Source organism: Sorex araneus, chromosome 5 (genome assembly GCF_027595985.1).
Source record: "Sorex araneus isolate mSorAra2 chromosome 5, mSorAra2.pri, whole genome shotgun sequence".
In the NCBI taxonomy this organism is placed as follows: domain Eukaryota; kingdom Metazoa; phylum Chordata; class Mammalia; order Eulipotyphla; family Soricidae; genus Sorex; species Sorex araneus.
In genome coordinates, this window is record NC_073306.1 from 193,967,584 (window position 1) to 193,995,469 (window position 27,886).

General features: G+C 38.6%; 1 protein-coding gene across 1 annotated transcript; it reads right to left on the minus strand.

Annotated features, from left to right (window-relative positions):
* Positions 1 to 263: 263 nt before the first annotated feature.
* On the minus strand, positions 264 to 27,886 carry LOC129405053 (UDP-glucuronosyltransferase 2B31-like). Its single transcript, XM_055140011.1, has 6 exons — positions 27,163 to 27,886; positions 23,883 to 24,031; positions 5,052 to 5,183; positions 2,762 to 2,849; positions 1,955 to 2,174; positions 264 to 543 (listed from the first exon to the last, which is right to left on the minus strand). Exons 1-6 carry the CDS (start codon positions 27,884 to 27,886, stop codon positions 264 to 266), a joined length of 1,593 nt encoding a protein of 530 aa, XP_054995986.1.

A 27,886-nucleotide genomic window follows, 5' to 3' on the forward strand; every position in this document is an offset into this window, starting at 1 on the left:
CTGGCCTCTGGATCTTGGTCGTTCAGCAGCAAAGCATGTTCAGTGCAAAAGCATGGCCACCTGGGTCATTCTCAGTGGAGCGCGAGCCGGTATCAGCCCCGGCCCAAGACTGCCCAAGTGTCTCGCGGTGAAAGCAAATTTTGACATGACAACTTAACATGAGAGTAATTTTGTCACCAGTGAAAAACTGCACCCTCTTCTCTCTGAAACAAACCGAAGGGGTCCTCTCTGTGAGAAAGAGCAGCTTAGGGCATCATATGAAACTAGTGCCTCTTTTCCTTCTGCCCTGCTTTAGAAAACAGCAGACAACAGCACAGGCAGCATTTGGTGATGAGCCACAGGGCAGCTGCCACGCAGGCCAGCAGGAAGCCGATCACGTCCAGAGAGTGGTACTGGAGCAGGGTGAGGCCGTGGGAGGCGGGCCGCAGGTGTTTGGCTCCTTTGTGGCGCATGACGAACTCGATCCAGAAGGCCGCCCTGTCCAGAGGCTTCACTGGCTGATCTCGTTGAATTGCCCTTAGTTTCATGGCATTCTCCTTATACCTAAGGAAGAGCCCCAAAGGGCACATTGAGAGAAGTGAAATACCCCAGTAAATTGTTTACCCGAAGGAAAACAATTTGAACTGTCATATATATGAATCAAAGTAAAATTGTTGGCTTACAAATGCAATACATTTGGGGGATCTTCACTCATAGTATACTTAAGTTGGAATCTTATAGTTCAAAAAATTATAAATAAAATGGAGTGTAAAGATGTAATATCAAGTTTATTAGAGGAAATTGTATTCAACATTATTGGAGCTCAGTATGTCATTGGTGGAAATGAATTTTTATATTAATGCTGGTACATAATTTGTAGATGAACTGTTTGTGCATGGGTGAGAGGACTCATTGTTTTGTCACCAGTGAAAAGAAACCTACACCCAATTTCTCTGTGAAATAAATAATCTTGACCAAACACTACTGTTTAGTTTGTTTAACTATTTTTTGAGGGGGGGTGTTTGTTCACACCCAGTGATGCTTAAGCCGTCCATCTGGCTCTGCACTCAGGGATCAGGCTTCCTCAAGAAAGCATATGGGTGGGAAGTACCAAACCCAGGTAGACAACATGCACAGCAAGCACCTTACTACTGTACTATCTCCTAGGCCACAGACACTACTTTTTAGCAATGCATAATTATCACATGAATAGAAAATTAAAGTATTATATTAAGTGAAAGATATTTTTACATAAGATTATATATTTTGTATAACATGCACATAATAAAATAATTTATAGAAACCGAGTATAGATTAATGCCTGACTATTGTGGAAGTGGAAAGGGGTGTTTTCAACTGTAATATTTTCGAGGGCTTTTGAAAATATCCAAAACTTAGGTCAGAGTTATAATTTCATCTCTCTGTAACATAGTATGTATACATTGTTGTATGTACTTAGTTGGATACTATGCAAAATATTTCTCTGTTGAAACCTTTTACTATAATAATAATTGAAGTTATTTATTAAAGCAAAGTACTATTAAAAGCTTCAAAATTTTGACTCTGGCTTAAAGTAATATTTGCTACTATGCCAAAAACAGTAACAACAAGTCTCATGATGGAGACATTACTAGTACCCGCCAAGCTTATCAATGAGCAATGGGATAACAGTGATACAGACAGTGATACTTTAAGTTCTTAGTTTTTACTTCTTTGGTTTTTGCAGTAGTTGTAAAACTGATCTCTTACAATTACCTAAGGGATCTTTACATTTGTTCACAGAGCACATTGTTGCAATAATCACTTACCTCAAAGTCAATGGGGCTTAAATGCAAGCTTTTTATAAATGTTTGAGGAAAATAGCTCACTTATTATGGATTTAGTCATGTTAGCAATTTCTTAATTAATCTCTGAAACTAACATAAGGCATACAACTGAGAAAATCACCCATGTATTAAAATGCTGTGATACTCACGAAGGATCATTGATGACTGTCTTCAATGCATTGAGCAAATCTGAGCTTGACATTGTTTCAAAGTCCACCCTGACAGCTGCCCCCTTGGCCTGCATATGAGCGATGTTATCGGGCTGATCCGCAAACAGGGGAATGCCCACCATAGGCACCCCGTGGTAAATTGCCTCATAGATGCCGTTGGTCCCACCATGAGTGATGAAAGCTTTGGTTTTGGGATGACCTAAAATCGAGCGAATTTTAGGAAACGATCATAATTCTCGGTAATAAAATAAAAGAATAAAACAAGACAATGAAATGTATTTTTCAGATCTCAGAGCGGGAATATTTTAGTTTGCTAGATAAAGAAATGAAGAACGCCTATTTACTTTGAGTTACAAAATAGTTTCTTTCAGGGCTTCATTCAACAGGGTCTGGTGCTCATGTCATGTCGGGACCAAACACAGAGCGTTGAGCATTTGAGTCATGCACTCCAGTCCTTCAAACTATATTCCTGGATGCTTTGTGCTTTACTTTTAGTCATTAATTTTTCTATGAAAATATTTAAAGCATGTGTTTTTATTTAGCTTTCTAAATATATGCAAAACTACATAATGGGCAACTATGTATTAGAGTTATGACATAGTATTAGTGATAACTAAATTTCCACTGAGTTCTTTGAAAATAATAGCAAGAGCCTATATAATAAGAAAGCATATAAGTAAGCATATACTGTTATTATTAGCTAATAAATACATAATAATTTTGTTTCCTTGTGAATTGACTATCTGGAATTACTTTTATATCAATATTTATGTTTCAGAAACTTACCAAGAAGGTCATTCTGGGGGATCCACTTATATAGCCTAGTATTTGCCCCTAAAGTATCTGGTGTCTTGCTGTCAAATCTCCATAGAACCTGTGAATATTAAGAAAATGTGTTACTCTACTAGTCAAATGTCAAAATTACAGTATGTTTAAATGCTAAACCTACAAGAGATTCTGTACCACTCTTCTATAGAGAACACTTAAGTAGGATAATTTTACAGTGGATAGGGCTTTTAACTTGCATATAACGAACAATGAGGTTCAATGAGGTTCAATCATCAGCATCCCTTATGTCCTACTTTCCGCCCCCCCCAGGTACTGCCGGGGGGTGATCCCTGAGAACAGAACTAGGAATAGTCCCTGAGCATCACTGGGTGTGCCCTGCTCACCAAAACAAAACATTGTGGTATAATGTAAATAGATTCACTATGTGCTTATATTTGTATTAAAAATGTGCATATAATAACGGTGTTTTTCACAGAGCCATTTAACAGATGATATTATCAATAATAAACTTTGTAATTCAATTTAGAGAATATATGAAATTAGTAAGAAGTACCTATTTATTGTTAGGTATTTATTAAAATTATCTCTCAATTTCATATAAGACAACTTTTTTCCCACAGGGTTACAGAAAGAAATTTACTTAAATATACCTTCTGATATACTGTTTTATTGGAAATTTATATCGTATGATTTTAAATAGCTGGTCCATACTATAAATTAGTTAAATAAATAATAATTTTTTATAAAATAATTTTTGTTTATAAAATGCACTGCCTGTTTGCTTGCTCACTACAGGCAATGTATAAGAAAAAATCTCTGGGAAGTAATTTTTTTTATGAGTCCAGAATACTGTTACATATTGTATGACAAAAGCTTTATCACGAACAACTTTGTAACTGTGTAACTCAGTTCAATAAAACTTTAAAAAATACATCGTTATATATTTTGTGCTTGCACAATCTCATAGTAAAGGGGAGGAATTGGCAACAAATAATGGAATAAACAGAGAAAAAATCCAGAATTGTCACCACTTCATTTCATTTATCATTATAGCAGCCACTTACCGTTATAGCATAAATATAATTAAATGAATATGTATTAGATCAAATACGTATAGCCAAAGACCTTTATGTACATTACCAACAGATTCATATTTGGGAAATTACCCAGAAATTCTTAAACTCTGAATTATATTAAACAAATGAAAGACCTTTGCTTGTCCTGTGCATGTTTAAGTGACTTTATATCCTTTTCAAATATAAACACAGATGCAAGCAAGAATATAAGATAATAGACTAAAAAAAGTAGACGTTGCAGCTGGAATGATAGTACTGTAGCCAGGGCACTTACTTGCATGCAACTGACCTGTGTTCAATCCCTGGCACCGCAGATAATCCCCCAAGCCTCTCCAGGAGTGATCCCTGAGTGAGAGCCTGGAATAAGCCCTGAGCACCACTGGGTGTGGCCCCCAACCCAAATGAATAAATGAATAAATAAATAAATAAATTTGAAAAGGTTTGTGGTGTGGAGTACATCTTCAGTTTTCGCAGAGTGGGCATAATTTTATTGACTTTTTTTTTTTATACTCCTCTCTTACCTTCATTTCTAAACAATTATAGCTATCTTGAGATTTGAAAGAAGTTATGTATAGCTGATTCTTTTCTTTTTTTTGGCTTTATGGGTCACACCAGGCAAGGCACAGGGGTTACTCCTGGCTCTGCACTCAGGAATCACCCCTGGCGGTGCTCAGAGGACCATATGGGATGCTGGTAATCGAAACCATTCATCCGCATGCAAGGCAACTCCCCTACCTGCTGTACTATTGCTCCAGCCCTTGTAATGCTGATTCTTGTATTCATAAATTTTACACTGAGTAACATTAGTAGTTGTGTTTCAAAGCACTACTTATTAATCCTTGATTAATGCTATGTTTCTAATAACATCTACCGTGCTTTATCCTGTCATATTTTCTGCTAAAACGTACAAATGACAGGGAAGAATTTGCCATTTCTGTTCCTATCCCAAAATGTTACTATAATAACCATTCACCTAACTTTACCCATAAAATATATCTCAATGTTAATGTCAAGTTATTATGGTTTAAAGGTACTATCTTAAAACTTTAGCAAGTGTCATATACATTTTTGTTAGAATTGATTAAGATATATAAGATAAATCAGACTTACCACAATTGAGCATTCATGTATTGTTTTTATATAGATTTATACAGATTTAGCAGACACATTGTTAATTCATTGTTACACATTCTGTGTTACTATTACCTAACCTTTTGTGGAATCTGGGCAAGAGCTGATGCAATCACATTGGCTCTCTCCTCAGGCATGTTACTGACTATTGACCCCAGAGTAAACACCACAACACCATTTTCTCCAGAGCTCTGGACAAACTCCTCCATGTCCTGTAATGCAAGAATTTGTCCCATTATTGAAGGACAGCATAATATCAAACAATGTCAAAAGAATTGATACAATACTAGTATAAGGAGAGAACATCAAGTATTTTAGAAATTGTTTATGACCTTTAAAAAATATGGTGGAATACTTAAGACATGAAATTTGCCAGCTTAGAAATTCCCCCTTTTTCCAGTAGTTGAGACAAGATGGTAGAAATTGTGTTTGCGTTTGTGCGTTTGGTATACTTACTGCTCTGCCATCATTGTTACCCCCATCACTGTCCTAGAGTCACATTTACTCAGCTCCACTCCTTTTCCTCTTCTACCACCAACTGGTCATCTCAATTCTGTTTTATAGTCCAAATATTTGTTGCAAATACATACTTTCCATGCTTTTTATTCATTTGTTTGTATGCCACATGTATGAAGTCATCAGCTTTTGTTCTTTCTTTGAATAAGTTTGCTTAACATAACCCTCTCTAGCTGCATCTAACTTGTAACAAAAGGTTTCACCTATTCTAATAGCTGAGAAGTGCTTCATTATGCTTATAAACCCCAACTTCTTTGTCCATTCATCCTTCAATGGACATGGCTTGTTTTCATATTTTGACTACTTTAAGTAGAGGGGCCATGGATATTAGTGTGCATACTTTTTGAATAAACTTTTCATGTTCTTGCAGTACACGTTAAGAAATTAATATCAAGAGATCCTATAAGAATTCAAGTTTAAGTTTTTTTCCCTACAAAGGTTTAATTCTGTTTCCCATAGAGACCGAATAAGACATTTGTACGTTGCCATTCTAAAGAAGCAATTCAAAAGTGTTTGTATTATTTATATTTCCACAGTTATGTAAATAACCTCCAGGCCTCTTCTTATTAATACAACTGGAATCCACGCCATAATAATTTACATTTATCTATCATCATTCCATGTTAATGACCATTCCACTTTTTGTTTGTAAGTTTTGATATCTAGATACCTCATAAGAGACTTTTATTTTTGTCACCTGAATTTGGTCCTCAATATTCATCCACAATACGAATGTTTTAGGATGTATTCCCTTTCTAATTCTCATAGACATATTATTGTACATGTGTATAATTTGTTGTTTTGTCTGTTTAGGATAAATGGTTTGCTTCCCCTTTTTGAAACTTGTTAATAAAAATGCAAAGAAATTAGGTGTTCAAATATCTCACTGAGATTCTTATTTTAATTTTTTGGATGCATAGCAAAATATTGCTAGACTATATAATGATTTTATTTGAAATTTATTTGGCGTGATATCAATTTTGTTTTTATTTTTATAAATTAATTGTTATAATCAATGTATTAGAAATAATGGGAAGTTGAAGGAAGCAGATGAACTTAGATAATATTCTGAGACTGTTTATACTTTTATAATTGTTATTATTGATTTTGGGCAGAAGAACACAGTAGGAACAAATTTCATTTATAGTCATATTTTCTCATAATTATGCCAAATCATTTATGTTAATTCATGCGTTGTAGGCAGGGATGATTTCTTTTTACGCACTGCTATTCAGTGTCACACTAAAGTAAGCACACTAAAAGCAATTGTCAATACAAATGATTTGGCAAAATTATAATTTCATACTGACAATTTTGTTCACTGAAATTTTCTATGGTTAACACGATAATCTGTGTGAACCTAGAAACCTATACCAATAATTAAACTCAGACATCTTTGTAAAAAAATAGCTGATCCACAGCATAAGAACATTTGGAAAAATTCAAAAAAGCACCAGAAAGAAAAATGTGTTATTTATATGCCCTAGAAATAAGCTCTTTATAAAATGTGTTTTTATGCTGCTGTTTATTATGTTTTATAATAAAATATACATATACATAAATATTTAGAAAATTATATCCCTTAATGTCTTCATTACATACAATTGCATAAATATTTTATAATTTGTATATAAATGTAAAGTTTTATAAATTCTTTATGGTTATTTAGAATAAACTCAATATTTGATGTTTTTCATAACTCAGTAATTTTTAATCTCTGATTATATTTGTCAATAAAATTTAATTTGTAGATATAATGAAGTTAACATTCTAAACTTTTAAAGAATCAAGGCATAATTTGCCATATATCTTTTTAATTCCACAGGTAGTATATATATTATGGGATAATCTAATAATTGAAAACAAAAAATACTTCAGAGGAAAGCTATCTTAATACACTAAAACAAAGACTTAGTGACATTATTGACCTGGTTTTAAATCTTGTTTAGGAATATTAATAATAAAAAATACTATTAGAATTGTGTATTGTGATTATACAGATATTTATCTTTCCATTGTTAAAAGAAAAATCACTGGGGCTGGAGCATAGCACAGGGATAGGGCATTCGCCTTGCACACAGCCAACCTGGGTTTGATTCCCTGCATCCTATATGGTCCCCTGAGCACCACCAGGAGCAATTCCTGAGTGTAGAGCCAGGACTAACCAGTGAGTATTGCCGGGGGTGACCAAAAAGAAAAATTAAAAAGAAAAATTACTTCCATTTTTTTCTTATGAAGTTGCAAAGTAGAATTTGTCTTGGCCCCAAAATTTCAGAAGGTCAGAAAATACCAAAAAAATGTATGGAAGTTCCTGCCACAGCCCTAGGTAGACTAACAATTCAAACCTAAGCCCACAATTTATAAATAGACCCATCAGGGGAAGATTCATTAGGAACAAGTACCATATCGAGATTCTTAATGGAGACTACCATTTTCCCTTAACAAAGTCCTAGCAAAGGATTCTGATTTGTCCCACAAGCCCCAATCCAAGGAATCTTGAAGTGTCCATATAATACTACTGCTGTGGTATAACCCTGTTTTAGGGTGTACTTTTCTAGGTTTTTGTCCTCTTGCAGACAGATTAGAATGGAAGGAGTGAAAAGCAAGAAACAGAATATAGAATTTCCTTAAAGGGAAAGGTGCCCTATTGGGATAGCCTTGGACGCTCACTGGACTTTTCTTTTATAGATTTCATTTGCTCTTCCTCCTTTTGTTTCCCCATGTTTGGTTATGTAAGGGTGACTGTTGATTAGTTCCTGGCCCTGGGTTTCCTTTGACCCTGTATTTCTCGAAGTTTTCAGAAGGGGTAGTTCATAAGACTTGATAACAGGATGTTAGGATGTATCAGAACATATGAGTAGATGTATGGGTCCAGTTTTGAGCCTCTCCTCCAACACAGACTGATTTGTTTCTCTCTAGTGTGTCCCAGTTTCCTGTTCCACTATACAGTACATTTGGTTCACTTGCACATTCCAAGTTGAAGTGATTATTTTTTTTTCCTTTATTAGGGATCTTCCCTCTCTTTTGTAAGGATGCTCTCCTTCGCTTTTTAAAAATAATTTATTTATTTTTCACATTTAAACATTTTTATTTTTTTTTATTTTATTTTTTTTAAATTTTTTTATTGAGTCACCATGTGGAAAGTTACAAAGTTTTCAGGTTTAAATCTCAGTTATACAATGCTCAAATACCCATCCCTTCACAAGTGCTCATATTCCACCACCAAGAATCCCAGTATAGCTCCACCCCGCTCCCTCATACCCCAAACCCCCCCACACCCCTAGCTCTCCTACCCTAAGCCCCCCCCCCGCCTGTGTAACTAATAAATTTCACTTTACTTTCACTTTGATTGCATACAATATTTCAACAAAACTCACTATTATTGTTTGGAGAGTCTCTCCCCTAAAGTCAGACCTGCTGAAAAGGAAGCATTAGATAATTTGTTTTCCATTGCTGAGGATGAAGAGGTATGAGGTCGAGTGATCACACTTAGCGGCCTCTCAGTTTTGGGTTTCTGTAATTTAGTATTTTAGTAACTAAGTCCAGAGAGATATCTGCCAGAAGTTGAATCGTTGCCAACTTGTACTTCTCAGTTACATTATATTCTACATATGAGTGCAATCTTTCTATGTCTGTCTCTTTCTTTCTGACTCATTTCACTCAACATGATACTTTCCATGTTGATCCACTTATATGAAAATTTCATGACTTCATGTTTCCTGACAGCTACATAGTATTCCATTGTGTAAATATACCAGAGTTTCTTTAGCCAATCATCTGTTTTCGGGCACTCTGGTTTTTTCCATATTGTGGCTATTGTGAACAGAGCGGCAATGAACATGGAAATGCAGATGTCATCTCTACTATACCTTTTTGCCTCTCCGGGATATATTCCCAGGAGTGGTATTGCTGAGTCAAATGGGAGCTCAATTTCTAACTTTTTGAGAATTGTCCATATTGTTTTCCAAAAGGGCTGAACCAGTCGGCATTCCCACCAGCAGTGAAGGAGAGTCCCTTTCTCACCACATCCACGCCAACACCGGTTGCTTTTGTTTTTGGGGATGTGGGCCAGTCTCTGTGGTGTGAGATGATATCTCATTGTTGTTTTGATCTGCATCTCCCTGATGATTAGTGATGTTGAACATTTTCTCATGTGCCTCTCAGCCATTCGGATTTCTTCTTTGGAAAAGTTTCTGTTCATTTCATCAGCCCATTTTTTGATCGGGTTGGCAGTTTTCTTCTTGTGGAGTTCAACCAGTGCATTGTATATCCTTGTTATCAACCCTGTATCGGATGGGTACTGCATAAATATCCTTTCCCATTCTGTAGACTGTCTTTGTATTTTGGTCACTGTTTCTTTTGAGTTGCAGGAGCTTTTTAGTTTGAGATAGTCCCATTTATTTATCTTTGTTTTCACTAGCTTAGCCAGTGGCGTGTCAGCTTTGAAGATACCTTTGGCTTCAATGTCGTGGAGGGTTTTGCCGACCTTATCTTCAATGTACCTTAGGGATTCTGGTCTGATGTTGAGGTCTTTAATCCAGTTTGATCTGATTTTTGTACATGGTATAGATGGAGGTCTAAGCCCATTTTTTTGCATGTAGCCGTCCAGTTTTGCCAGCACAATTTGTTAAACATGCTTTCCTTGCTCCACTTCACATTTCTTGCTCCCTTATCAAAGATTAGATGATCATATATTTGGGGGTGTATGTCAGAGTATTCAACCCTGTTCCATTGGTCTGCCACTCTGCCTTTGTTCCAGTACCATGCTGTTTTAATGACTACCGCTTTGTAGTAGAGTTGGAAGTTGGGGAGGTTGATTCCTCCCATTTTCTTTTTCCCAAGGATTGCTTTAGCTATTCGTGGGGGCTTATTGTTCCATATGAATTTCAGGAGCGCTTGCTCCATTTCTTTGAAGAATGTCAAGGGTATCCCTATAGGGATCGCATTGAATTTGTACAATGCTTTGGGGAGAATTGCCATTTTGACAATATTAATTCTTCCAATCCATGAGCAGGGGATGTCTTTCCATTTCCTCGTGTCCTCTTTTATTTCCTGAAGTCGTGTTTTATAGTTTTCATTATACAAGTCCTTTACCTCCTTTGTTAAGCTGATTCCAAGGTATTTGATTTTTTGAGGCTCAATTGTGAATGGGATTGCTTTTCTCAGGTCACTTTCTTCTCTCTCATTATTTGCATATAGGAAAGCCATGGACTTTTGGGTATTGATTCTATAGCCTGCAACTTTACTGTACGAGTCTATTGTTTCTAGGAGTTTCTTGGTAGAGGTTTTAGGGTTCTCTAAGTATAGTATCATATCATCTGCGAATAGTGAGAGCTTGATTTCTTCCTTTCCTACCTGAATGCCCTTAATGTCTTTTTCTTGCCTAATCGCTATTGCAAGTACTTCCAGTACTATATTGAACAGAAGTGGAGAGAGTGGGCATCCTTGTCTCGTCCCTGTTCTCAGAGGGAAGGCTCTTAGTTTTTCCCCATTGAGGACAATGCTTGCCGTAGGCTTGTGATAAATGGCTTTGACTATATTGAGGAAGGTCCCTTCTATACCCATTTTGGCTAGTGTTTTCATCATAAACGGATGCTGGATCTTGTCAAATGCTTTCTCTGCATCTATTGATATGATTATATGATTTTTATCTTTTCTTTTGTTGATATGGTGGATTATGTTGATTGATTTCCGGATGTTAAACCATCCTTGCATCCCCGGGATGAATCCCACTTGGTCGTGGTGTATGATCTTTTTGATGAGTTGTTGAATTCTATTTGCTAATATTTTGTTGAGAATTTTTGCATCTGTGTTCATCAGGGATATTGGCCTGTAGTTTTCTTTTTTTGGGGTGTCTTTGTTTGCTTTTGGTATTAGGGAGATATGAGCCTCATAGAAACTGTTAGGGAGGGTTTCTGTTTCTTCAATTTCCTGGAAGAGCTTGAGAAGGACTGGCAAAAGGTCCTCTTTAAATGTTTGGAAGAACTCACTAGTGAATCCGTCTGGACCTGGGCTTTTGTTTTTGGGGAGACTTTTGATTACCATTTCAATTTCCTTGATGTTAATTGGACTATTCAGGTACTCCAGGTCTTCTTGGTTCAGCCTTGGGAGATTATAGGAGTCGAGGAATTTATCCATTTCTTCTAGGTTCTCTTGTTTTGTGGCATAGAGATTTTCAAAGTAGTCTCTGATGATCTTTTGAATTTCATTGGTTTCTGTTGTGATGTCCCCCTTTTCATTTCTGATTCGGCTTATAAGGGTTCTCTCTCTCTCTTTCTTTGTGAGTCTTGCTAGTGGTTTATCAATCTTGTTTATTTTCTCGAAGAACCAGCTCTTGGTTTCATTGATCTTCCGGATTGTCTTTTGGGTTTCCATGTCATTAATTTCTGCTCTAAGTTTTATTATCTCTTTCCTTCTGCCTGGTTTTGGCTCCTTTTGTTGGTCCTTTTCTAAGGTCTTGAGCTGTGAAGTCAAGTTATTTATGTGGGCTCTTTCTTCCTTCCTGAGATATGCTTGCAGAGCTATAAATTTTCCCCTTAAAACGGCTTTAGCTGCATCCCACAGGTTCTGGTAGCTCGTGTCTTCATTCTCATTTGTTTCTAGGTACCTTTTGATTTCTTCCTTGATTTCCTTCCTGACCCACTCATTGTTCAATATCGAGCTATTTAATTTCCAGGTGTTTGATTTGGTTTTCTGCATCTGTCCACAGTTAAGTTTTATCTTCAGTGCATCATGGTCTGAAAAGATAGCTGGTACAATGTCTATCTTGTTGATTCTGTTGAGGTATGTTGTGTGGCCCAGCGCATGGTCTATTCTGGAAAATGTTCCACGTGCACTGGAAAAGAATGTGTATTCTTTTTGGGGGGGATATAAAGCCCTGTATAGATCTATTAGCCCTCTCTCTTCTATTTCTTCCTTCAAAGCCAGTATTTCATTGGTGAGTTTTAATCTTCTAGATCTGTCTAGAGGAGACAGTGTGGTGTTGAAGTCTCCAACTACTATTGTGTTGCTCGAGATGTCCTTCTCGAGGTCTCTTAGCAGCTGTTGTAGGTATTTAGCTGGTCCCTCATTGGGTGCGTAGACATTTAGGAGTGTGATTTCTTCCTGAAGTACACATCCCTTGATTAATAAAAAGTGGCCTTCACTATCCCTTCTAATCTTTTTCAACCTGAAGTCTATGTTGTCCGATACTAGTAAAGCCACCCCGGCTTTCTTGAGGGAGTTGTTTGCTTGCAGGATTGTTTTCCATCCTTTGACTTTGAGTCTGTGTTTGTTCTGGCTATTCAGATGTGTTTCTTGCAGGCAACAGAATGTTGGTTTGAGTCTCTGAATCCATTTTGCCAGTCTGTGTCTCTTAATTGGTGAATTCAGACCATTGACATTAAGGGAGATTATTGTCATGGGATTTTGTGCTGTCTTTGTGCAAGGGTTTGTTGTGCTTGTAGGGGTTGTTCTTGTCTTACAATAGCCCCTTTAGTGCTTCTTTTAGGTTTGGTTTTGAGTCTATGAAGTTCCTGAGCTGTTGTTTATCCCCAAAGTAGTGTATGATTCCTTCTAGTTTGAATGAGAGTTTAGCCGGATAAAGTATTCTTGGTGAAGCGTTGATTTCATTGAGTTTTTTCACTATATCCCACCATTGCCTTCGAGCTTGGAGGGTTTCCTCTGATAGATCTGCTGTGAGCCTAAGGGGTGCTCCTTTGTATGCGATTTCCTTCTTGGACCTTGCTGCTTGGAGTATTGTGTCTCTCTGGAAGATGTCCATCATTGTAACTATGATATGTCTTGGGGTTTTTCTGTTAGGATCTCTTTTAGCTGGCACTCTTCGGGCGCCTTGAATCTGGATGCCCGCATTGTCCAGCTGTGGGAAGTTTTCCGCAATGATTTGTTTGACTGTGTCTTTTTCGTTGGGGTTGGTTCCCTGTGGTTCTGGTAGTCCAATGATTCTAATGTTGTTCCTCTTGAATTCATCCCCTAGGACTCTGATTCTGGCTAGAGCTATTTTGAGGTCTCTTGCCATGGTTTGATGTTGCCTGTAGGCCTCTTGCAGCTCATCTTCAAGCATACTGATTCTGTCTTCGGCTGCAGTCATCCTATTGTTGAGGGAAGCCAGAGAGTTTTTGATTTCATGTATGGAATCCTTCATTTCTTTTTGAAGGTTTTTTATTTCTGCTCTCATTTCTTCCCGTATTTTGTCGGCTGTCTGTTGTATTGTTTCCGCCAGGTCTTCCTTGAAGTTGTCCATCTTTGCATTGAGTTCATTGAACATGTTGAGGATTTCAACTCTGAATTCTTTCTCAGAGAGGTCAAGTTTGTAGGAAGCGCCCATTGAGGTTTCCGGACTCCTTTGATCGTCCTCTGATTGCAATGGGGATTTTCGCTGTTTCTTCATGTTGTTTGTGGTGATATGAAAGAGGGCCCTTGATGATGAGTGTCCCTGTTTCCTTTTGTTGCGAAAAAGGATTGTGGATAGGCTCAGTTAATAGTGGTTGGCTTTTTACTTGCCGGTTGTAGAACCTGGTCTCCTACTGAGATGTTTCCTTCAATTCTTCTGTGAAGTCTTGTGTTTTATTGTCCTACTGCTTGCGAATAGCTAGGATGTTAGTCTTGGATAGGATGTCGAGGAAACTACTTGCCGCCGCGTGAGCACTGGCTGGCCGGCAATGAGGCCACGCCCACTTTTCTTAGGCCACTCCCCCTGGTGGTTAGGCCACGCCCCTTTCCCACAACCCGACAGTGGTCAACATGCTGGGGGTGGCGTGCCGGCCACTCGGCCGGCAGTCTGGAGGGGAGGGAAGCCCGGGGTGCTCAGGGCCGCGGAGCAGGCTGGGTCCGGAAGGGCGGGTCGAGGGAGCGTCACAGACCTTTGCCAGAAGACAGGATGGCGGCGGCGCTTGGGGTCGGCGTGCCGGCCACTCGGCCGGCAGTCCGGAGGGGAGGGAAGCCCAGGGTGCTCCTAAACATTTTTATTTTAATTTTTAATTAGTGAATCACCATGAGGGTACAGTTACAGATTTACACATTTCAATGCTTGTGTTTCCGTCATACAATGCTCGAGAACCCATCCCTCCGCCAGTGCCCATTCTCCACCACCAATGAACCCAGTATTCTTCCCACCCCCCAATCCCATCTCCAACATCCCATCCCGCTTCTGTGGCAGAGCATTCCCATTTGTTCTCTCTCTTATTTTGGGTGTTGTGGTTTGCAACAGGGGTATTGGGTGTCCATCGTGTTCACTGTATAGTCTACTTTCACCACACATCTCCTTCCCAAGCGGGTTCTCCAACCACATTTCATTTGGTGTTCCCTTCTCTCTCTGAACTGTCTTTTCTCCCTGCATGTGAGGCCGGCTTCCAAGCCATGGAGCCAATTTCCTGGTACTTATTTCTACAATTCTTGAATGTTAGTCTCTTTCTCTGTTATTTTATATTCCACAGATGAGCGCAATCTTTCTATGTCTGAATCTCTCTTTCTGACTCATTTCACTTAGCATGATACCTTCCAAGTTGATCCACTTCTATGCAAAGTTCATAACTTCATTTTTTCTAAGAACTGTATAGCATTCCATTGTATAGATGTACCAAACTTACTTTAACCATTCATCTGTTCTTAGGCACTCGGGTTTTTTCCAGATTCTGGCTATTGTAAACAGTGCTACAATGAACATATAAGTGCAGATGTTATTTCAACTATACTTTTCAGCTCTCCGGGGTATATTCCCAGAAGTGGCATTGATGGGTCAAGTGGGAGCTCAATATCTAATTTTTTGAGAAGCGTTCATATTGTTTTCCAAAAGGGCTGAACGAGTTGGCATTCCCAGCAGCAGTGTAGGAGGGTCCCTTTCTCCCCACATCCTCTCCTACAGCGGTTGCTTTTGTTCTTTTGGATGTGTGCCAGTCTCTGTGGAGTGAGGTGTATCTCATAGTTGTTTTTATTTGCATCTCCCTGATGACTAATGAGGAAGAGCATTTTTTCATGTGCCCTTTGTCCATTTGTATGTCTTCCTTGGGAAAGTTTCTGTTCATTTTATTGCCCCATATTCTGATGGGGTTGGATCTTTTCTTTTTGCAGATTCCAACCAGTGCCTTAAATACCCTTCATATAACCCCTTATCTGATGGGTATTGGGTGATATCCTTTCCCATTCTGTAGACTGTCTTTGTATTCTGGTCATTGTATCTTTTGCGGTACAGAAGCTTCTTAGTTTAATATAGTCCCATTTGTTTATCTCTGTTTCTGTTTGGTTAATCATTTGTGTATCATCTTTGAAGACCCCTTTAGCTTCTACATCGTGGAGGGTTTTGCCGGTCTTGTCTTCAATGTAAATTATGGATTCTGGTCTGATGTTGAGGTCTTTAAGCCATTTTGATTTGACTTTTGTGCATGGTATTTGGTCGTGGTCTAAGACTATTCTTTTGCATGTGGTTGTCCAGTTATGCTAGTACCATTTTCAAGAGGCTTTCCTTGTTTCACTTCACATTTCTTGCTCTGTTATCAAAGATTAGATGACCATACATTTGGTGTTGTGTATAGGGATATTCAACCCTATTCCAATTGTCTGCAGCTCTGCCTTTGTTCCAGTACAAAGCTGTTTAAATTGTTACCGCTTTACAGTAAAGTTGGGGTAAGTGATGCCTCCCATCATCCTTTCCCAAGAATTGTTTTAGCTATACGTGGGTGTTTGTTGTTCCATATGAATTTCAGGATTGCTTGATCCATTTCTTTGAAGAATTTCATGGGTATCCATATAGAGATAGCATTGAATCTGTATAATGCTTTGGGGAGTATTGCCATTTTGACAATGTTGATTTTCCCTATCCATGAGCAGGTGATAAGTTTCCATTTCTTCATGTCTTCTTTTATTTCATGCAGTAGCGTTTTATAGTTTTCTTTGTAGAGGTCCTTTACTTCCTTAGTTTAGCTGATTCTGAGTTACTTGATTTACTGGGACATGATTATGAACAGGATTGCTTTTTTCATGTCCCTTTCCTCTGTCTCATTGTTTGCATATAGGAAAGCCATAGACTTTTGGGTGCTGATTTTATAGCCTGCAACTTTACTGTACAAGTCTATTGCTTCTAAGAGTTTCTTGGTAGACGATTTAGACTTCTCGAGATATAGTATCATATTTTCTGTAAATCGTGAGAGTTTGATTTCTTCCATTCCTATCTGGATGCCCTTAATACCTTTTTCTTGCATAACCGCTATTGCAAATACTTCCAGTACTATACTGAACAGAAGTGGTGAGAGTGGGCATCCTTGTCTTGTCCCTGATCTTAGAGGAAAGGCCCTTAGTTTTTCCCCATTGAGGATAATGCTTGCCATAGGTTTGTGGTAGATGGCTTTGACAATCTTGAGGAAAGTTCCTCCAAAACCCATTTTGGTGAGAGTTTTCTTCACGAACGGTGTTGGATTTTGTCAAATACTTTCTCTGCATCTATCAATATGATCATACTCTTTTTATCTTTACTTTTGTTGACATGATGGATTATGTTGATTGATTTCTGAATGTTTACACCATCCTTGCATCCCAGGATTAATTCCACTTGGTCAAGGTGTATGATCCTTTTGATGAGTTCTTTCATTCTATTTCATAATATTTTGTTGAGGATCTTCGCATTGGTGTTCATCAGGAATTAGTCTATAATTTTCTTTGTCAGTGGTGTTTTTGTTTGCTTTTGGTATTTGAGAGATATATGCCTCATAGAAACTGTTTGGGAGAGTTCTTGTTTCTTCAATTTCCTGAAAAAGCTTGACGAGAACTGGCCATAGTCCTCTTTAAATGTTTGGAAGAATTTAATGTTTGGAAGAATTTGCCAGTGAATCAATCTGGACCTAGGCTTTTGTTTTTGGGGAAGACTTTTGATTACTGTTTGAATTTTTTTTATATTTGTGGGTCTTTTCATGTCTTCCAAGTCTTCTTGGTTCTGTTTTGGGATATTGTAAAAATAAAAAAGTTTATCCATTTCTTTTAGGTTCTCTTGTTTGGTGGCATACAGACTTTCAAAATAGTCTCTGATGATTTTTTGAATTTCACTGGTTTCTGTTGTGATATCCCCCTTTTCATTTCTGATTCGGTTTATTATAGCTTGCTCACGCTCTCTCTTTCTTTGTAAGTCTTGCTAGCGGTTTATCAATCTTGTTTATTTTATCAAAGAACCAGCTCTTGGTTTCATTGACCTTTTGTAATGTTTTCAGGGTTTCCATGTTGTAAATTTCTGGTTTAAGTTTTATTATTTCTTTCCTTCAGTCTGGTTTGGGTTCCTTTTGCTGGTCCTTTTCTAAGATCATAAGCTTTGAAGTCAAGCTATCTATGTAGGCCCTTTCTTCTTTCCTGAAGAATGCCTGCAAGGCTATTAATTTTCCCATTAAGAGTTGTTTTAAGTATTTGACCAGCCACTCATTAGGTCCATATATGTTTAAAAGTGTGATTTTTTTTCCTGTTGTACATATATTTTGATAAATAGAAAATGACTTTTGCTGTCCCTTCTAATATTTTTCAACCTGAAATCTCTGTTGTTGGATACTAGTATGGCCACCCCAACTTTTTTGGGGAGGTGTTTGCTTGCAGGATTGTTTTCCATACTTTCACTTTCCTCTGTGTTTGCTCTTATATGTGGATAACCCCGGTTGAGGCTTCTGAAATTTTTTCTTTGTCCTCTCTTCATGGTGGGGATTTTCACTGTTTCTTCATATTGTTATGAAACAATAGAGTTGGAGTCGCCTAGTTTTCTATCCCTATTCCCTCTTGCTGTAGGGGGGATTCTGAATGATCTAAGTTGATGATGGTAGCCATTTTTCCCTTTTAGAATAATTCCTTACTTGCCCTTGACCTGCCCTTCCCACATCCCAGCCAGCTTCTCTGACCAAGACCATCCCAGCCACCTCCCACCCTCTGGAATCACGCTCTGGCTGACAGCATGCCGACCCCAAGCACCACAGCAGTTTTTGCTTCAAGCCCAGGTGTGAGACGTCCCTCGACCCGCCCTTCCAGAGTCCCAGCCTGCTTCTTGGACACAGCAATTGTAAGGCAAGGGGCGTGGCCTAATATTCAGGGGACATGGCCTAAGCAAAGTGGGTGTGGCTTATTTTGGGCCGTGGCCGTACTTATTTTCTCAATACCAAGCAATCTGTTGTTACATGTCAGCCTTCATTACCTATGTGCATGAGTAACATCCTAGCTATCAAAAAAAAACAGTAGGATAATAAGCCAGTAGTCTATCCTAATTCCACCCAAACGCCAATGAATACAAGTACCTGTGCAAAGCCCAATATAAAAGAGCACATTCTCCAAAAGCATCACCTGAGGCCTCATCTAAGTACTAGAGGAACATCTGAGAGGAAGGACATGTTCTAGAAGGGGAAAACAAAAAAGTAACTACCATTGAACAAACTCATCCAGATTCTTTTTTCACAACAAGAGGGAACAGGGATAGTGAACTTGAAGGTCCCTTTTCCATACTACCACAACAACATGAAGAAACAGCACAAATCCCCACCACAAAGAGAGCACAATTAAAGGAATCCAGAAGCCTTCATAGGCATTTCCTACAAACTTGAGCTCTGCTAAAAAGTATTCAAAGTTGAAATGCTGAAGATGTTCATAGACTCAAAACCAAACCTAAAAGAAGGATTAAAGGGTCTATTGTAAGACAAGAAAATCCCCTACAAAAACAACAAACCGTTACAGAAAGATGGCACAGAATCCCATAACAATAATTTCTCTAAAGGTCAATGGTCTAAATTCACAAATTAAGAGACACACAGTGGTAAAATGGATTCAGAGATTGAACCCAACATTCTGCTGTCTGAAAGAAACACATCTGAATAGCCAGAACAAACACAGGCTCAAAGTCAAAGGATGGAGCCCACATCCCAAAAAACAAAAACAACCGGTGTTGTCATGGATGTGGGGAGAAAGGGACTCTCCTTCATTGCTGGGGGAAATGCCGACTGGTCCAGCCATTTTGGAAAACAATATGCATAATTCTCAAAAAACTAGAAATTGAGCTTCCATTTGATGCAGCAATACCACTCCTGGGAATATATCCCGGAGAGGCAAAAAGGTAGAGTGGAGATGATATCTGCATTTCTATGTTCATTGCAGCACTATTTACAACGGCCACAATCTGGAAAAAAACAGAGTGCCCAAAAACAGATTACTGGTTCAAGAAACTCTGGTACATCTACACAATAGAATACTATGTAGCTGTCAGAAAAGATGAAGTTATGAAATTTGCATATAAGTGGATCAACATGGAAAGTATCATGCTGAGTGAAATGAGTCTGAAAGAAAGAGACAGACATAGAATGATTGCACTCATATGTGGAATATAAAGTAGCTGAGAGGCACAAGCTTGCAATGATGCAATTTCTGGCAGATATTTCTCTGGACTTAGTTGCTAAAATACTAAATACAGAAATCTAAACCATGCGGCTGCTAGTGCTGCCACTAGACCTCATATCTCTTTATTCTGAGCAATGAAAAACAAAGTATCAAATGCTTCCTTTTCAGCAGGTCTGACTTTAGGGGGGAGACACTCCAAACAATAATAGTGAGTTTTTTGTTGAAATAAAGAGTGTAATAAAAGTAAAGTGAAAGTAAAGTGAAATTTATCAGTTATACAGGCTGGGTGCGGGGCTGAGGAGGTTGGGGGGTAAGTAAACTGTGATTCTTGGTGGTGGAATATATGCACTGGTGAAGGGATGGGTGTTCGAGCATTGTATAACTGAGACATAAACCTGAAATCTTTGTAACTTTCCACATGGTGATTCAATAAAAGAATAAATTAATTAAAAAATATGAAAAAAGAGTCAAAAGGTGGAAAACAATCCTACAAGTAAACAACTCCCCCAAAAATGCTGGGGTGGCATTACTAGTATTGGACAACATAGATTTCAGGTTGAAAAAGATTAGAAGGGATAGTGAAGGCCATTTTTTATTAATCAAGGGATATGTACAGCAGAAAGAAATCACACTCTTAAATGAATATGCACCAAATGAGGGACTAGCTACATTCCTACAACAACTGCTAACAGACCTTAAGAAGGACATTGTAAGCAACACAATCGTAATGGAAGACTTCAACACTGTCCTATAACCTCTGGGTAGATCAAGAAGATGAAAACCCATCAAGGAAATACTGGCTTTGAAGGAAGCAATAGTAGAGAGAGGGTGAATAGATTTATACAGGGCGTTATATCCCCTCCAAAAAGAATACACATTGTTTTCCAGTGTACATGGTATATTTTCCAGGGTAGACCATGTGCTTGGCCACACAACATACCTCAACAGATTCAGGAAGATAGACATTGTAACAGCTATCTTTTCAAACCATGATGCATTGAAGATAGAAGTTAATCATGTACAGATGCAGAAAACCAAATCAAACACCTGGAAATTTAACAAGTTGATGTTGAACAATGAGTGAGTGAGTCAGGAAGGAAACCAAGGAAGAAATCACAAGGTACCTGGAAACAAATGAGAATAAAGACACGAGCTACCAGGACCTGTGGGATGCAGCTAAAGCCGTGTTAAGGGGAAAATTTATAGCACTGCAAGATTTTTCTCAGGAAGGAAGAAAGTCCCCATTGTGAGACTTGTTGTTACTGTTTTTGGCATATAGAATTTTGCCAAATTATCCCAGATAATTGGGATAGAATTATCCCAGATACATCGTGGGTAGCTTTCCAGGCTCTACTGTACAGGTGAGATACTCTTGGTAGCTTACCGAACACTCTGAGAGGGACAGAGGAATTGATCCTGGGCCGGCCACATGTAAGACAAACGCCTTACCTGCTGTGCTACCTTTCCAGCCTCACTGGCAACACATAAATTACTTGACTTCACAGTTTAAAATCTTAGAAAAACTTTTGATGGGCCAAGTGCGTGGACACACTAACTTGTCCAGGAGTGGGCAAGCTGGTACAGCAGGGAGGGATGCTGGGAAGGCGGGACCTTGGCGCTCGGCGGGCAGGTCCGGCAGTGGGAACCTCTCCTTCCCTTTTGAGTGAATTTCCTTTTCCTCTCCTCACACATGATATTTAATAAAAAAATATTTCCTTCATCTTTCCTTTTGAAATTCTCTTTTCTGAGAATGAAAAATTAGCCTTGAGAAAATCTTTGTTCTATACCTTCAAAGCCTCGCTGTCTGACAAAATAAAAGGCGTTTCATTCAACCCATTATGCTAGAGGGTTGGACCATTCAAGCAGCTAATAAATTCCTCATCTTGCTCAATATGTCCATAACCAATAAAGGGAATGCAAACAAAGAAGGAGGCTTGTATTTGGATTAGGTCCTTCATTAATAGAACACGAAATAGTCATAGAGGAGACACAGAATCTGACACATCAAAAATCAGAAATAAATATCTTAAGGGAATTTATTATTATTATTATTATTGCTTTTTGATTACCATTGACATTTGTCAATGGCCAGTTAAAAATCTATTGATGTGGAGCAATGACATGCCTCAGGCTCTTGCCAGAAGGTCAGGTACAGGCAAAGTACAGCCCCTATGCAGCACACATTTTTTCTATGTGTTAATTTTATAGTCAATTCTGACCAGAATCCTATTCTAAAAGATATATATTGCCTGTAGACAGGTAGCACCCATCTTTGGCTGCATGAATGTATTTTGGTAAATAATAAAATTTAAGCAATTTCCTAGCTATAAAGTAGTCCAGATATATGAAGACCAGATCCTTTAAAATACAAAACTTTTGAACTCTTTGCAGAGAAAAAACTGAGGTGCCATCCATATACAGAAATCCAAGGCCTTATCCAGAGAAGGGCAGACTCCTCAGCATAGGAGAAACTGCTAAAGAATCCATGAGACTATGAAGAGACCATATGAAAATCTATGATATTGTGAAAAGACAAACAGTGCAAGGCATGGGGTTCTGAAGAGACCCTCAACAGTGCATGGGACGAGATTACTTCCTCTGCTTCCGACTTTACCCATTCATTCACTGGAAACACTGTGGAACTGTAGGACTGTCATCCCGTTGTTCATCAATATGCCTGAGCGGGCACCAGTAATGTCTCCTTGTGAGACTTGTTGTTACTGTTTTTGGCATATAGAATTTTGCCAAATTATCCCAGATAATTGGGATAGAATTATCCCAGATACATCGTGGGTAGCTTGCCAGGCTCTGCTGTACAGGTTAGATACTCTTGGTAGCTTACCGAACACTCTGAGAGTGATGGAGGAATTGATCCTGGGTCGGCCACATGTAATACAAACGCCCTACCTGCTGTGCTACCTTTCCAGCCTCACTGGCAACAAAACATTGAAAATTGCTGCAGATTTATCTGGCAATACAGCATTGAAAATTGCTACATATTTATTGTAAGACAGAACACTACTGGTCTAAGTAAACTGTACTCTAAACTGATTTTTTTTTTAATTTTATTTTATTATATTGAATCACCATGAAAAAAGAATACAAAGCTTTTAGGTTTAAGTCTCAGTCATACAATGATTAAAACCCCATCCCTTCACCTGTGCATATGTTCCACCACCAAAAACCCCAATATACCCTCTCCCACCCACCAGTGATCTTCATTTTATTCTCTATACTTTGCATACATTCAATATTTCAATAGAGAACTCACGATTATTGTTTGGAATTTTGCCCCAACAATCAGGCCTGCTGAAAAGGCATCATTTAACAATTTCCTTTCATTTCTTTTCATTGCTGAGAATGAATATTCTATGAGCTGTCGCAGCCATGCATTTTCTGATATTTTAGTTCAGTTCACAGTTTAGATGCATGTCTGTAAGTAGCCGCTCTGGTGCCAAAATGGGTTAGAAGACCTCCTGGATCCTAGTGTTTAGGAGCAGAGGGTCTGTTTTTGAGCAGCTGCTCTGAATCTTATCTGGGCCAAGGGCATGCTGGTACCAGCCCCTTCCCATGATCTCCTATGAGCCACAACATTGCAAAGTTCCTACCTCTGGGTGTAAGTCTCTGAACTGATATCTAACGAAGATTTAATGTCTAAATGTAGGGGTTATCTGTCACTGTCACTGTCATCCCATTGCTCATTGAATCAATCAAGCGGACACCAGTAACATCTCCATTGTGAGATGTTGTTACTGTTTTTGACATATCAAATATGCCATGGGTAGCTTGCCAGGCTCTGCCATGCGGGCGAGATACTCACGATAGATTGCTAGACTCTCTGGGAGGGCGGAAAACCTGAACCCATGCCGGCTGCGTGCAAGGCGAAAGCCCTACCCGCTGCACTGCTGCTCCAGCCCTAGTAAATAAATTGTGAGATGACTGCAAATAACTTTAAAGTTATTTTAGCTTGTTAGTATCTGTTTTATCTAGGTAGATTGCAAAACTAGAAATCTACAAAGAGAAATCAAATAAAACAACAGGACCAGGCTTACCTTAGGTAGGGGCTTGGCAGGCTTGCAGTGCAGTCCTCCAACAAACTCAAAATTTGGTAAGATTGGGTGAGGAAACTGAAAATCCCAGTATGTTCTAATGAGCCAGAAATCAGCTTTGCTCATCAGCTTAGATATTGAAGTGGGTTTTTCTGAGAGAAAAAAATGGGGCAAAAAAAAAGACAATAAAGAATGAGATTTTGGAAAGTGAATATTCCAGGAAAATTTCTGTATGGAACTTGGAACGATGTAACATTCTCTCCATTTAATTCTACAATTTCAATTCTATCATCTGTGATAAAAAATATACCTAAGACACTGCTATAACATGCTTTTATAATCTGTATGTGGTTCACATATACTTAAGCAAGCTTAAATTAAAAAAAGCAAGCTCCCGGAAGAGAGCGACACAGAGAGTCTCTTGCCCTCGCACCTGGCTGTCTTCTCCGGGCCCCGAACCCCCCGGAGGGGATTGGCTCCAGCTTCCCGCCCCGCCCTGAGCAGAGCTCCCAGCAGCCAAAGACCTCAAGAGCTTAGCCACAGCCATGCTCAAGGCCCCCTCCACACATTCGGATGAGTCTCACACATGAAGGTACTGACAGAGGAACCCAGGTGTGTGGGACCTGGGGCTGAGACCTCCAAGCCTTCTCAGATCGGGACTGGGCCTCTTCCTCCCTGATTTTCCATTTTGTAGTGTCACACCCAGGGACTGCCCCTGGCGTTGTGAATCCCATCAACAGCCAACATCCAGAGACTTAAAAGAAAGGTCCAGGAAGCTTATAACCTACTTAAGCCTAATTCTCCCTCTGGAGAAATTGGCAAACTACAGAGAATTTCCTGCCCACATGGGAGAGCCACACAAGCTCCACATGCCGTATTCACAGGTCAAAAACAGTAACAATATGGGTCTCATTCCCCTGACCCTGAAAAAGGCTCTAATGTGGCGTCGTTGGGAAGGACGGGTAGAGAGAGGCTTCTAAAATCTCAGGGCTAAGACGAATGGAGACGTTACTGAGACCACTCGAGAAATACGACAATCAAGGGGATGATGATGATCATCATCATGTATATTTACCTTCAGAAAAGTGGTTAAAACTTGTGAAAATAAGTAAATGAATAATGAATTTAAAGTTTTAATGACTCGGTCTAGAGAGATGTACAGCATACAGAATGTAAGCCACTCGCCTTTTATATAACTTTACTGAGTGATCCACATCTCTTTGTATGGTCCTTTGTGTACTTCCTGTGCCTGGAACCAGGAATAAACCCTGAGCACAGCTGGGTGTGACTCCCTAACAAACAAAACACCTGAAATGTTTATGACTAGAAAGAATCCACTCCTACACATGTAAATCAGCAAAGCAGAGGATCTAACATACCTTCTATCTTCTAGATGAAGTTATGATGTTTATACCTCTTGCAGAACTGAGAGAGATTCTAAAGAGACATTGGTCTCTTCATAAAGGTGATCTCCAGTCTACCCTCTTCTCTATTTCTTAATAAAACAATTTTGTTATTGGAGTAATTATTTGTATGTCAGACTGTTTGGGTGGAGTGATAGCACAACTTTTGCCTTGCACGCCGCCAACCCAGGTTCGATTCCTTCGTACCTCTTGGAGAGCCCAGCAAAATACAGAGAGCATACCCGCCCACACAGCAGAGCCTGGGAAGCTACACATGGCGTATTTGATATGCCAAAAACAGTAACAACAAGTCTCACGATGGAGACGTTACTGGTGCCTGCTTGAGCAAAATTAATGAACAACAAAAGGATAGTGCTACAGCACTATCAGTCTGTTTAACACTCTCATATCTAATAAAATCACATGACTATATTATTCACAATCATGAATTATTGTTCAAAATAAACTATAGGAATTAAAACACATATTTGTATATTTTGAAAGTTGTGCAGCATAAGACGTAACGGTCATTAATTTATTGATATCCCACACAGTTGTAAATAGGAATGCCTTCCCACAGGTGCTTGTGGAGCTCAACCATTTAACAAGATATTTCCTTAACCCTAGAATTTTCAAGTAAATTAGAGATTTATTTTTTTTTGAGGTTATGGGAAAATTATTTATATTTACTACCAAATGGGTTCATGTTAAAATCATCATATTATTTTTATGTTAAATATAGTGCAAACATATTGGAAAGATTTACAAAATATAGGCACCTATCAGTAGCCACCCTTAACTCTGATTCTTTCTTCAGTGAATATCATTTTAAAAGAATATAGATGAATTTTTTGTATCATCTTTTTTCAAAAAGATTTTATACTTGAAAGAGAAGATTTGTAGTCACATAGTAGTGAGAGACTGTGTAATTAATTATTAGAAGGTAAAGTTGTTGGTACTGACTGAAATAAAGTCAGTCCTCAAAATGAATGGTGTCCTCACGTAAACAGGCAAAATAGTTTAAACTCTACATAAGGAATCCAAAGAGAAATAATGTTGTCAATGTTTCAGTAGAGCTGTAATAAAATTGTATAACTCTCCAATAGATATATCCACCTTGAACAAGATATTACATTTCTAATGTTTGCTTTTTAAAATAAAAGAGACTAGCAAAATGAAGATGCAGTATAAATAAGTATAATTAATAAAAATCTTAGAATAGCAAAATTAATTATATAATAATCATGCCATTGTGGAGCCTGGCAAATTTCCTGTGGCTTATTCGATATGCCAAACACAGTAACAAGAAGTCTCACAATGGAGATGTTACGGGTGCCTGCTCAAGCAAATGAATGAACAACGGAAAAGAGTGCCAAAGACAGTGCGACAGTGCCATAGATTATGGGCTGGAGAGATAGCACAGCGGGTAGGGCATTTGCCTTGAACAAGGCCACCTGAGTTTGATTCCTCCGTCCCTCTCAGAGAGCCCAGCAAACTACCAAGAGTATCCCACCTGTACAGCAGAGCCTGGCAAGTTACTATGGTGTATTCGATATACCAATAACAGTAAAAACAAGTCTCACAATGGAGATGTTACTGGTGTCCACTTGCGCAAATCGATGAACAATGGGACAACAATGCTACAGTGCAATTTAGTAAACTTGTCATAAATTGTCAAAAACTGCACCATTACATTAGAGAGAACTCTAATGTGAAAATGGATGTTGAATAATACGAATGAGTCAGTTTAGGTTCATCAGTTTTAACAATTCACTGTTTCAAGGGATTAGAGAGATAGTACACTGGGTAAAGTGGAAAATTTACTCATCAAGGTATTAGGACATTTAAGACATCTTATTACCAACGGAAACATGACTTACCTAGTACTTCACTATAAAACTCATCCCATTGCTTGTCACATACTGTCTGGTACCAAAAGTCAAAATAAAGCACATGAATCATATTTTTAACCCTCTCCATGAATGTCATTCGGTCGCTTAATTCAGACAGAACAACAGGAACATAGGATGGTGGGAGGGGAAGTCCTCCACTATACTTTTCAAGTCCAGATCCGGGAGAGAAGCGGAGACTGTACACTAAAGGGACTTGAAGCATTTCAGCCAGAAGCTCACCACAGGGTCCAATAGCATCTGCAAAGACAACATCAAACTTTTTTTCTTGTAATTTTTTCATTAGCTTCTTGTTCAGAACTAGATCTTTACAAAGATTTCTAATTCCAGTAAAAAATTCACAATGAGTATCTTCCACTTTTGCATAATGAGACGAAAATGAATTTTTTGGCATCTTGTATATCCATTCCTCAAGGAGTCTTCGGAGAGTAGTTTCCATATGACATTTAGCACATTGTGTTGGGTAAACCTCAAAATTAAAAGAAGCTGGTTTTGTTGGGTCAACAAGAACAGAAGCTTTCGATGTAAGAACAGTTACTTCATGACCTCTCTTCACAAGCTCATCCAGGATTGTCTTTATGTTGATCCAATGGCTGTATTCCATGGGCCACACCAACACCTTTCCACAACTGCCACAACTGAAATAACAACCCAGCTCTAGCAGGAACAGTAGTGAAATCCATTTAATAGACAT

Excerpts from the sequence above, each read along its gene's own strand:
- LOC129405053 (XM_055140011.1), bottom strand. The coding sequence starts at position 27,886 with ATGTCTATTAAATGGATTTCACTACTGTTCCTGCTAGAGCTGGGTTGT. Across the intron at positions 2,175-2,761 it reads CCCCCAGAATGACCTTCTTG|GTCATCCCAAAACCAAAGCT; the intron begins GTAAGTTTCTGA and ends GCTCGATTTTAG. Across the intron at positions 544-1,954 it reads ACAGTCATCAATGATCCTTC|GTATAAGGAGAATGCCATGA; the intron begins GTGAGTATCACA and ends GCTCTTCCTTAG.